At 38.1% G+C, this 13,188-nt stretch overlaps 1 protein-coding gene across 2 annotated transcripts; it reads left to right on the top strand.

The window, feature by feature from the left end:
• The first annotated feature begins 435 nt into the window (after positions 1-435).
• Positions 436-6,751, top strand: LOC113062767 (mediator of RNA polymerase II transcription subunit 15). Of its 2 annotated transcripts, XM_026232728.1 has the most exons (7): positions 436-631; positions 3,066-3,217; positions 3,311-3,952; positions 4,052-4,165; positions 5,029-5,096; positions 5,313-5,356; positions 6,316-6,751. In XM_026232728.1, the coding sequence occupies exons 1-7, from the start codon at positions 468-470 to the stop codon at positions 6,365-6,367; spliced, it is 1,236 nt and encodes a 411-aa protein (XP_026088513.1). In that variant the 5' UTR covers positions 436-467; the 3' UTR covers positions 6,368-6,751. The 2 variants fall into 2 exon arrangements, with proteins under 2 accessions (XP_026088513.1, XP_026088514.1); XM_026232729.1 differs by lacking the exon at positions 4,052-4,165.
• Positions 6,752-13,188: the final 6,437 nt, after the last annotated feature.

The following is a 13,188-nucleotide window of genomic DNA, read 5'->3' as shown; positions in this document are numbered from 1 at the left end:
CACCTACCCAATTTTTAGATAACCGGTAGACAACTTGAGACTATCAAGCCATCCTACTGCCTTTAGTATGCCATCGAGTGTTTCATTCAATAATGGTTTTGCTTGTGTGTTAGACAGCTGTCCACACGTATACTTGATGACTGAAACTTTGGACATAGACCTGTGTATTTTTGACAGTAATAAAGACCTTATTGTAGAACAGTCCAAGCCTAATAGTAGGGCAATGGAGAGCCCATTCACAGTTGGGATGGTCTAAATGAATTTAATTTTGACACTGAATGTGCCTTTAGGCAATTTCTGTATGTGTGTTGTGGTTTTATTTGTATGGCAATCTGTGTGCCTTAAAAATGTGCTATGTATTTAAATATCATAATAATGTGTGTGTGTGTGTGTGTGTGTGTGTGTGTGTGTGTGTATTGTACATTTCAGAATGACAAAGCCAAAATTCAGGCCTTGCCCTGCTTGCCATGTCAAGAACCAGGCCAGTAGGAAGTGCTGCAGTGCCTGCTACGCAAGCCTCAGCAATTTTAATAAGATGGAGGCCCTCAAAGACAGGCTGGATAATGAGTGGGGGCAGGGGGTCTGGAAAAACCGCAATGCAGCAAGAGTGGTTTCTTCTGCCCAAGTTGCAGTAAGTTAAAATACTTATGCTTCATGTATTGGATAGTTGTCAATATGAATCTCAAAGCACATTAACATCAATACTATCCTACTGTCAGCTATCAACATTATCGTTTCTTACTTCTGAACAATCCAGTGTAAATCAACCCATATTTCTGTTTCTTGAGTGCTGTCGAAGAATAGGAATGAAGAAAATTGACATTGACCGAACTTGAGAAGTGGCAGCTGACTATAACTGAAAAGAGCATAGAAAAATTGATACTTTCCTTGGCCTCATTACTTAGCGTTAGCTGCCATTTTGCTATTCGGTTTTTGTTGTATCAAATTTTCTTGTTCCTCTACCTATAATAACAGCACTCACTGATTTCGAGGAACAGGGATATGGGTTGATTTACACAGGAGTTTTCCTTTAAGGTTGGTCAAAGATGCTGTCATGTTGTGACTGAACATACAATTTTATAAAAGTTTCCTTTCACTGACATGTTTATGCATGCATCCCACAGACCTCGACTTAATCTAAAGCTGCCACACATACCATTAACGTGATGACATTTGGATGGATGTAAACTGCGTCCAGACTCACTCATGTTCCCTCAATTTGCTTATCAGCGCACCAATACATGTATCATAGACTGCGTTTACATGTGCACAAATAATGTGATTATTTCCAATAATCAAAATAAGGACTTAATCGCATTATGATGTTTACATGTCAAGAGCAAAGCACTTCACTCCCATTTACATGCAATTTCCGTATTCTTATTATTCACTTAAGAATTGTGATAAATTTTTTAGTGCTGTACTCACATACCCCACTATTCTTGATAAATTCAGGACTCAGCAAGAGTGCAGGTGCGTTACTGTTTTAATTTATTTTACATCTAATGCAAAACACTTCCCCGCCATTGTTTCTGATATGCGTATAATTAACAGGTGCGAGTCGCGTCATTCATGTACATCACGCACGCATGCGCACTTTGGTCAAAGCGGCAATACTGTGATTAAGGTGTTTACATGCCTGTATATTGTGAATAAAATCGGCATACGCCACCTATGTTAATGCAATTATTCTTGCTGTGATTATGAGCTTACTCACATTATTTAGATCGAAGTATTGCATTTACATGAGATAAAGCTTAATCGCAATATTGTCAAAATCTCACTATATTCGCATTAAGAGGGTCCATGTAAATGCACTCACTGTCTATCCTATGCAGCTGGTGAGCTTTCTGATAGTGGTGACCAAAAGTTTTCTTGTAAATAAATGGTTTGCTCCAATGTCAGCCTACTTATTTTTTGTTTTTACTTCAACGATTTAATTTCTAGTAAAATTGCACTGCTAAGGACCATTTATAACTCTATTAAGGAACATCCAAAATTAGAGATAATACCTCTGTCTTGACACTGAGAGGCTGTGTAGAAATATCTTCTTTTTTTTTTCAAATTTTTTCTGCCTTTTTTGTCTTTAATCAGATAGGATAGTTGAGAGTGACAGGAAGTGAGTGGGAGAGAGAATTGGGGTGCGATCTGGAAATGACCACTGGTCAGGACTTGAACTCAGGTCACCACGGTACGGTTGATGGTACTCCAGCCAGTTGTATGATGGCCAGGGCCTAGGACTACCTTTTTTAAGTCGTGGCCTAATGGTTAGAGAGTCGGACTCGTAACCCAAAGGTCGCGGGTTACTTTCCACTTTCCACTTAACAGAGCATTCGAAAAGAGAAAGACATTGGCATCAATGTTGACAAAATCTTAGCCAGTTTCTGATTAAATTTCTGTTCCCACTCACAACCTGGTAAAATGTTAAATGGACTGCATTTTTCTAGCGTTTTTTCCATTCCTCCGAGCATCACCCACACACTAATACACCGCCAACCTGCACACTGGGAGCAGTTTGGGGTTCAGTTTTTTGGGTTACACTTCGATGGAGGCAGGCGGAGCTGGACTCGAACCTGCAACCCTTCGGTTGCCAAACTGCAACAATAGAGAAAAGCCCCTTTAGCAACTATGATCCTTGCACAACAAGAGCATTTGATTGTCAATTCTGATTAGGGCCACATCCAAATCTTGTTCTAAATCAGATATTGCTCTGTTTTTTTTGCAATGCAACTTTTATTTTAACAGTCACGTCAGAGCTCATTGCCAGCACAACCATTTTGTTTCACTCTTTAATCTACACTTTTTTTTTTCTATGACAGGGAAGTGAGTCCGCTTATGAATGTCATCAGATCACATTAACACTTGCAAACTGCTCCTCTAAGTATTTAGAAACTCGGGTCCCTAATTACCAGTTACCAGTCATTGAGTGACACTTTGTGAATAATAATTTTATACAAATGTGATGTCACCTCAACAAAAAGTGATGTTGATGTGAATTGTGTATTGTGAATTGTGTTTTGATATTAATGCAATGTGAATTTTCTAAGTACTTTTGTTCATTTCAGGTGCAGAAACTTGCTGCTTTGGGCTATATACCCATTTAATTTATACAATTTGTTGATCGTGGATATATGTGCTGGAATGCCACTAACTGAGGGCACACGACCTTTTGTTGATGCCATGAAGAAGGCTTATGAGTATTTACTTATAAAGCAAGGTTAGGGTTATGCAGAACTCATTACTATTTTTATTATATTTTAAAATCTGTATACAGATTAAAATGAATGTCAACTTGTTACCTCCTTAACAGGACCGCAGATGTCTCAGCCACAGACCCAGTCTGACCATCAGATCCAAACCCAAACCCATCCTGACCAGCAGATCGAGACCCAGCCCGACCAGCAGGTCCAGACTCAGCCCGACCAGCAGATCGAGACCCAGCCTGACCAGCAGATCCAGACCCAGCCTGACCAGCAGATCCAGACCCAGCCTGACCAGCAGATCCAGACCCAGCCTGACCAGCAGGTCCAGACTCAGCCTGACCAGCAGATCCAGACCCAGCCTGACCAGCAGATCGAGACCCAGCCTGACCAGCAGATCCAGACCCAGCCTGACCAGCAGGTCCAGACTCAGCCTGACCAGCAGATCCAGACCCAGCCTGACCAGCAGATCGAGACCCAGCCTGACCAGCAGATCCAGACCCAGCCTGACCAGCAGGTCCAGACCCAGCCTGACCAGCAGATCGAGACCCAGCCTGACCAGCAGATCCACACTAAAGCTCAACAGATTGATGATGGTGTCATCCTCAACCTCTACTTTTTACCCTCTCCACCCCATCCCCAGACTCACCCTGAAGCTCAGCAGCTCCAGATTAAGGCTGAAGTCCATACTCAACCCCAGCCTCATCCTCAGCATAAACCTATCCTACCAAAGCCCCGCAAAAGAAAACAAGGTAAGGTGAATTTTCTTTGCAGCCATTCTCTATATTTATGTAGAATTCATTAAATTTAAGTTTAGTTAGGTTAATGTTAATTTGGGACCTCCACAACAGAGTCCCAACCCCCAGAGTCTCCGGTCCACCATCAGCCCCAGATACAGGACCAGCCCCAGCCTCAGCAAATTCAGCTGATGACTGCCAAGCCAAACCCCAAAAAAATAAAAAAGGGTAAAGTAAACTTTCTTGCAGGCAATCTCTTATGCAGAATTCATTACGGTTTGCATAAACACTATGTACTTTCTGATGTAATACTAGTGAACAGAGCTTTATTGGCACTGCTAGAAAATTGCAATTTGTGTTTGATGACATTACAGTAAGCAATGCCATGCTGTAAAGGTGAAGTGAATTTTCTTATTGGCCAATTTATAATTTATTTATTTATATGTTTGTAATTAGTTGTACTGTTGTCATCAGATGAATTGGTTCTGTTTGATTTAGATAATTTTGATACAACAGTTAGGTCAAGTCAAATTATCTGTTATATTCTGATTGGTCGAGAAATGTTCAGTCATGCTATTTGAATAAAGATGTCTTTGGATTTCCTCACTGATTTTTGCGCTGGTGTTATATATCACTCTGCATTTTGCATTGAATTGACCTACACCAATGTTCCATTAGTGCGAAGATAGATTTATCAAACTCTTGCCTCTTTGCTATTGCCGTACCACAACTGTGTGGTTATCCAACCAACCTCTCTCTTACTTGTGCTATATTGTTTAAATATTTTACAATGGCCAGTGTGATCCACATCTGCCTTTCGCATATCTGTGAAAAAGAACACGCATACACACACATTATAAGAATTGGACCTGGGTTCCCAGACACACTGCACATTGATGGTGCTGGCACTGTAACCTGTTTTAACCCAGCACAAGTTCCGTGATTAATGTTGATTCCATATTCTATGAAACCCTGCTTAGTATAAGTTATGGGTTCATATAAATACACAAGGCCTTAGATCAAATGCAGTACTTCTATTTATTGATTACCATTTGTTTGTCAACAAAACCTTTTTGCCTTTGTCGTCTCAGGATGCCGAAAATGCAGTAGGCAAAAAGTGTGGCAATACGACATGATTGTTGACAAAAGAATGACAGAGGTGAGATGTAGAACCATATTTCTTATTCATGTCTCTGATACCCTCCTCATTGTACAGTATTAATTTATAGCCTACCTACAGATGTTTAGCTCACGTCACCGACCAGTGCATATGGCCAAGCATGAATGTCATTACTGTCCGTATGGTTTTTTGAAATGGTAACAGTAACTACACAAATATAATTAAGTGTGTGTGTGTGTGTGTGTGTTTCTGCAGGATAAGGCTGAAGTAAAGGTGCGCTGGTTGCCTTGTTCTCAGTGGTAAGTATTGGCATATAGTATGGATCCATTCATACTTGACTATAATGTTTCCTGTCAGCCCTTGGGTTTTTTTTTTGTTTTAGGATGATAGAGTAGTATGTACAAACATTGGCCACAAACAGTGGCTGCAAACTGGCTACATACAGTCTTGGTTGAAAGTCTACCTTTGTAAAGCCTGTCCCCTGAACTCTAACACAATGTAACAACAACATGATGCGTACTTGGGTAGCAATGTGCATTGTCCGTTGTGACATGACACAATGATGCATGTAATAACATGGGAGTCAATGAAAGCGATGCATGTTAAGGCTGCACTGAAAGTGCATGCATGATCTTGCATTCACGGCATACTTGCGTTGACTATAAATTGGCTTGTAAATTCCGCATGAAATCAAAATTGACTGTATTTATTTTGGTTCGCAGATATTGCTATTTTTGTTGTGAACAATTCATCCTTAAGTCACTCCAAAAAAAAAAAAAAAAATGGTTGGACTTTGTAATCTTGAATCCAAATCTGAGAACGCTCCTCTCCTCTAAAAAGACGGGCCCTCTCTGATGACGTCAGTTTTACGGCTTGGGCATGAGCCTGACATCCGTAATCACTCCCTTCCAACTGTCAGTGTTCGTTTCTGAATGAAACGCCTACTTTACTACATCCAGTCAGTTTAAAGTAGAAAAAACAAGCCACACCCTGTATTTTCCTCATTCAATATTTTGTTTCTCTAGGAACTACATCAAAATATGGAAGTAAAATCAGTCTCAAACTTGCGCTCCCTGCTGACTTTAATGTTGACTGTATATTTGAAGTCCCTGTTAAGAGATTGCAAAGGGAATTACCAATTAAAAGAAATTAGAAACACAGACTTAGTGAAAATGTACAGTATAAGCTGTGAATGTTGTATTCATTGTGTACAGTTATTCTCCTGATCTAATGTGAGATGTGCAATACTTAATTACAGTGGCAAAACCTGGGAGGACACATGGGAGCCGGCCAGCCAGGTCCCTTCCTGAGCTTAGCACAGGATGACATACCCATCTTTTAATTATATTGACTGTTGTGTGCTGTGATTAAAACATTCATAACACTAATAACGCATCCATATTTTCTGGTGTCTTGATACATTGATGTGTATTTGTGTATTGTGCTGAAATAAGTGCAATGACATAAATGTTCCTAATAGTTTACTATTCTCTTCTTAAAAAGTTTACTTGATACATTGTGTGTTGTCCTGAAATATGTCCAGTTTAGCACATTTGACCTTGTGTGGCAGCAGAGATCCTTGGAAAAATACTATTTTGTGTATGCACATTCCTTAACCCCTTCAAACATGGATCCACTGAAATGGACATCACATGATGTTTTGTTTAAACCAATAAAATTTTGTTTTCATAATATGAGCAATGCCTGGTCACTGATTGGTCCTCGATCACAATGAGGATATGACTCCTAACTTAATCTGATTGAGCTACAGGCATCACAAAAAAGAGACATGACTAACCATCTAGACAGGAAGAGGAAGAAGTCCACATTTTACCTTTTATATAGTATGCAGATTTATGTTTATGATAGCCTCATCAACTTGAACCTATTACAAAATTATGAAATATATATCAAATCATAATGAACTACACATTCAAATGTTAATGTTTTATGAACCATTTTGAATTACGATAATTTATTAAATTTATATTAATATGATTTAATTTATGTCATCAAAGTGACCATGGCCTGTCAATCAACATCAATATTGCGCAATTTTTTTCACACTGAACAACAATTATTACTGTATTTGCATAATTGTAAGGGATAGGTGTAGACGTTAATAAAACACAATCTTAACAGGCAGAAAATTAAATTTGTTGTTAACCGAATCTATCTCTTCCGCCGAATAAAGGTAAGACATCTGGACAAGGACGTGTGACGCCGCTGCTCAGCTGAAATCTTATTGGCTGTGAATTTCTCTTGTCACCCGCAGGACTGTCTGTGGTTGGACTACCTTTTAATTCAAATTAAGCAGCGCATCATGTTACAAAAGCATGTTTTGCTGATATTATCACATTAGTAATATATTAAGTTAACAATGAAGTGTTTCTATGTTGAGAAAAATCACTCCTTTAGCGAGATCCTAACCCTAAGCATAACTTCAATGAACTACAAATAACAGCGCCAGATTTTCCCGTTCTATAGATAGAATGACAGAGACTTATGGGTAATGTAGTTTAAAACTTTGTGTTAATGAAATGAAAGAAATAATATCTCTAATGGAAAACTGGATATCTAAATATGTTCATTGTGTAAAACTCTATGATATGTTTGAGAAGCAGGCTGAAATTTGGTATTTTACAGTGAGCAATATATAAAATGCCTTTATGCCACCTTTCCCTATATTTCTGAAAACTGTGCCCAACATTATTTAATCAACATAGCTTAAGTAGCAATCCTGCCGATTTCTCTTTGATACGTTAGTTGGACTCTGATTTATAGCCATTTCAAATGTGCAGTTTTTGGCTCTTCCAGGGGGTGCTACTCAGCCCCTGGGGGTAAAAGGGCAGTAAAACCTACATATATGTATTCCCTTCATCATGGGCAACAAACTGTGTTGAGTCATATTTATATCTGACAGTTTTCACAGCCCACCCTTTTCTATTTTTTTGTCATGCCTCATTATAGCTTTTGACAGGACATTGTTAGGTCATTTGATGAGAAATGGAAAAATGAGAAAGATATGCTTTAATAATAATAATAATAATAATAATAATAACAACATATTTATTTTATTTATTTTAATTAAACACCAATATAATGATGAACCTGCAACAACTTGCCATGATCTATTCCCCACAGTGTAAGCATTAATCAAGGACAATTTATACACAGTGACTTCACTATTACTAATACAAATTCATGCAGTACTAAGAATCACAATATATTAAAAATAAATCTAATTAGCAAATGTAAAATGTAAAAATGTCCACCTCACCCCCTTATCCTTCTCCTCATGTGCTGGACATCAGTAATGTTTATGCTCTTGGTTTTAATGCAGTACAAAAACCACGTTGATCATTCCTGGCACATTGTCATTTCCAGAGGATGCTACAGAGTCTGTGAACGTATAAGCTGTAATTTCACTTTGCTCACATATGTTGGGTGATACATAGATTTTACATGCCAAATTTTACCGTTTATGATGTATGCAAGCTAATAATGTTAACTGTAGGCCTAAACGTCACAAAGGCCATGGTAGAGTTACTGTCATTATTATAAACAAATATCAGCATGTGACACATATTTTGACATGGTAGATAAAACAAAGACCTCTAGTGTGTTGACAACACAGAAAGATTACAAAGGTTACTTAAGGATCAAAGATGTTTTATTATCATTCCATAAAACAATGAATGAAAATGTAGAAATGAGACAAAATCAGAAAACAATGACCACAATAACACCATAACATAGAGAAAAAAAAAACAGATTACAATTAACACAAATAAGGACAATCTGCGACAGAAAATAAGAAAAATAAGTCAAGTATAAAAACTAAATCATTTTATCATTGAATTGATGGTTATAACAATAAGGGTAAATGTTCAATTTAGCACAGCTTTCAGATTGGTTATGGAACCTTCAGTCCAAGCTATAGCAGAATTGTCATTAGTTTTTTCTGCGCGACACACATCCTCTTTAAATGCTGGGTTTATGAGACCTCCAACCTCGATGATGTGGTTATACAGCTCCTGGACCAATGGCAACAAATATCTATCAACACAGCAAGAAATACCAATCACAGATGCAGGTTAGAGGTACTGTATACTGGGCTTAGAAGAATTTTATTGAGAAGACTTATCTGTGCCAAAGGCCATGTGAGTTCGACCATGAAGAAACTCATGTCAAAATGTATTTTTCTAGAAATCATTGATACTGGACTGAACAAAAGAATGTTATCTAAACAATGATGTAAACACATGTACGGAAATTGGATGTTGCACATTGAACTCTTCTTCTCTTTTTATTTCCAATCTTTTGTTATGACGCAGCACCGCACTAAGCATTTTAAAGCTTGTCGTACTCTGATTCTGTATGTGACAAACTGAATTGTGAATTGCATTTCAACATAAAGAGTCCAGGTGCTACAATGATCTTCTTGCCATTGACAAGACACTTTAAAGCTGGTTATCTTACATCCTCTGTTTAATCTTCTGAAAGTTCAGAGTCACTATGGTATTCATCCGAATCACTTTCAAAGTTCACTTCTGTTCCAGTCAGAACTTGAATATAACAGTTCTTTGTGTGCTTCAGTATTTTGTTGATGGCTTGTGTGCTCTTCATCACTAAGCTCTGCAGACCTTGGATTCCCTCTTTACTCAGGCCCCACATCTCACCTTATATACGGGGAAAAAAAAAAATATTACAGACTTTCAGAAACATACTGGTAAATATAATGCATGTCAAGTATAACTTAAAATACATACTTGATGTCCCACTGCAAAGCTGGGATGACATCTCCTTTAGAGTGTCTGCACGGGTGCAAAGAAATTTCCAGTGTTTTTTCATCTCAGCAATGAGAATCCTCTTCTCCTCCTCAAGTCTCCTTACTGCCATCACTGTGTCAAATGCCTTTCTCTTTGTCCTTAGATCTACAGAGTCTGGAATACATAAATCAGTTGATTTTAAGATTAGTATTTAAAGGTTTTCTGTGATTATCTGTTTGAACATTGCTAAAAAACAAAATTGTGCTACTTTGAGACGTATTTCACATCGTCAATGGACTTGTGTACATACCACCATGTGGAAGCTGCCATGGCCAAAGGGTGTCGTCTGAAAGAATGGTGTCCAAGTCCAGGTTTTCTGCATTAGGGTATTATATTGATCCACCACAGAATTTAAACATTTCTTTTCCTCCCTGATCCTTTGGCGTATCCGGGCACGACCTTTGCAGCCATCATTGTCTTTATAAAGACGTTGGGACCTCCTTTTAATACTGGTGACCAGCTCCTCAATTCGTCTGGCCACAACAGCAACATCAGCATCATTTGGGGATGTTGTTGCTGAGCAGAATAGAAGTAGGAAAAATGCTTCTTAATTCCATGAAATAGTATAATTTCTGGCCAGTGGGCCCAAACAACCTTTTCTGTAACTGAGTGGCAACCCTACTGGATAAGGCTATGTATCCTACAGGTTGAAGGCTATGTGCATTTGCAACAAACAATTAAAAGCTTGACAAGAAATTAAAGTTTTAAAGATGCTAAAATAAGTTATGCGTCTATGACAACACAAAACTAGACAGAAATAACTTTATCCTTGCTTCCCATCAGGTGACAAATTAGTTGACACTGTGTTTATATGCATTAAGCAGTATACCAAACTGCATTTTATACCTTCTGCCCACTCATTGACATCAGTGATCCAGCCCTCCAGTTGATCATCTGTAACTGCCATTTCAGTTTTCATGGCCTCCAAGTTATGCAACTGTCTTTGCAGTGCTATTGTGGCCTTCAAACAGAAATAACAAATGATGAAGCAGAGACAGACAGTAGTAATGCCTTAAACTGTGTTGATAAGGAATGTACAGCATATAACAATAAAAACGCTATGGAATCTATATGATAATGAATACACTAGGGTTTGTGCAAAATATTTCAATTATACTATGCTTGCTCACGTTCTGTCACATCCATAACCTGAAATTGTCCCTATATGGTATGCAATGATGTATGTGTGTGTGTGTGTATGTCTACGTATGGATGTATATGTATTATACATATATATACATATATATATAGAGAGAGAGAGTGAATGTATGCATGTAGTAGTGCTGTCAAAAAGAAAAACCATAATAAAAGTTGCTATGCAATTCTGTCAACCGTACAAAGGCAGTGAGATATGCAGCACTGAATTTAAATAAACCTGATAAAATGTCTTTAAAACTATATGCTCTGGAACATATAATAGTTTATTGAGACCAAAGACTGGCCTTTAGATTTACCAAGCACGAAATATAACTCATGTTTAAGCACTACAGACAAAGAGTATAGAGACATTAGAGCCAGTGGTAAATTCCAGAAGATCTGGCCGCTGTGAGGCACTCTTCGTGGGTGTAATGAAAGCTGAACAGCCACGGGGCTGATGGATCTCCTTCTCCGAAAACGTCAAAGCAATTTTTGAAAGACAATCTTTATTAACAAACCGCATATTTGAAGTCCAAGCAAGCACATTCTCACCTAAAAAACTCTTAAAACTGCATTCCGTGACACAAAACAGTATTATTTATAAAATTATAGTGGATTTAAGTGTCTGCCATGACACTACATTAACAAAACATAGACCCGGCTAGAACAAGCGGAGTAATACACAATGTGAAAGGGCATTCCTGAAGTGATACCAGTAGAATATATCACGGCTCTCAACCAATCAGATTCCAGAACCAGAAAGAACTGTTGTATAAATATATGTATACACACACACACACACACACACACATATATATATATATATATATATATATATATATATATAAATATATACACAAACAGACGTGTACATATAGATATATAGATGTATGTGTGTGTGTGAGAGAAAAAAAAAACACTACATATAAATGTTTAGTGTGATGTAACTATATTTTACAATACGCATGTTGCTATATATGTTGCATAAGTGATTACTGGTGTCTTTACCTTTTGATATCGGCAGGCAAGTGTTGAAGCCAAGTTGTTAAACTTTTGCTGATTCCAGCGCATGGCCATGACTGTGAGCATGTCTGTGCGTCCTGCAAACAGAACAAAAAGTATTTTTTCACTCTTCTTCACAGTAGAGGTAGGAGAAAAACAGTGCAGACTTGTTGGGTACCAAATACTTTTCAGAAACAATAACTTAGTCTAGTACCGTGGTGTCAACCTGCTGTCTTTTGCCATTTGATTACAGTCCAAGGAAAGGGTTAGTCGGTTAGTGGCACAGGACAGTGGGGAAGTAGCATGGAACAATGACACAGGACAACACGCAAATGGCATTGAGCACTGTAGCAGGACAGTAGGTGAGTATGGTAAGGTATGCACAACCAACAACAGTGCAGTATTTGCTCCAACTGACTATCATTATGATTTTCACCTCATATAAAATGAGGATGAAGGTATCGATCTACTCCAAGGGTACAAGACACACTTGAAAAAAAAAAAAACATTCATGAGAATAGTTAGAGGATAGAAGATAAAGACTAACATACACTGCCCTTCAAAAGTTTGGAAACACCCCTGGCAAAGTGTGGTTTTGGATGATATCAACATAAATCCTTAGCAGTTTTTGGTGCAAATACAGTACATTAATGTAACTTTATGTAACAAATACAGTACATTAATGTAATGTCCAAAACCCCACTTTTCTAGGGCATTTCCAAACTTTTGGAGGGCAGTCTATGTCAGCTTTTTAAGACCAAATATTCTTTATGGCTTAATCGTTTGATCAGAAATGATTTAGGTTTTAGTATTTAGTTTTAGATAACTGGAATTAACAAGTCAGAAAAAGTGACTCAAAAACTACAACTTAACACACTGGGTAAGAACCTTCTCCACAAAACATGATATTGGTGGCAAAGGCTGAAAGAAGCCTTCTCTAATTGAGTCCCCTGTTGTGGAAGACTTGAGCCTTGTGGATGTTGATGTCACAACGGGCACAGAGAAAGGCGTGTGGTCGACAGTCACAACAGTGAATCATAGCTGGACTGGAGTCACATTTCTGGCAGACTGGACTGGCCACATGCTGCTTAGCCACCATGTTGTCCACCAACCGGGGCCTCACTTTCGCCCACCACTCAGAAACAAGACTTTTTCTTAAT

The sequence above is a fragment of the Carassius auratus genome, chromosome 45, assembly GCF_003368295.1.
Source record: "Carassius auratus strain Wakin chromosome 45, ASM336829v1, whole genome shotgun sequence".
Lineage (NCBI taxonomy): Eukaryota > Metazoa > Chordata > Actinopteri > Cypriniformes > Cyprinidae > Carassius > Carassius auratus.
This window is presented reverse-complemented; position numbering and strand designations above follow the sequence as displayed.

What these genes read in the sequence shown, in the direction of transcription:
- LOC113062767 (XM_026232728.1), top strand. Translation starts at nt 468, where the DNA reads ATGTCAAGAACCAGGCCAGTAGGAAGTGCTGCAGTGCCTGCTACGCAA. An exon ending in TTTCTTCTGCCCAAGTTGCA is followed by an intron (nt 632 to 3,065) that starts GTAAGTTAAAAT and finishes TGTTCATTTCAG; the next exon opens with GTGCAGAAACTTGCTGCTTT. An exon ending in TTGACAAAAGAATGACAGAG is followed by an intron (nt 5,097 to 5,312) that starts GTGAGATGTAGA and finishes GTGTTTCTGCAG; the next exon opens with GATAAGGCTGAAGTAAAGGT.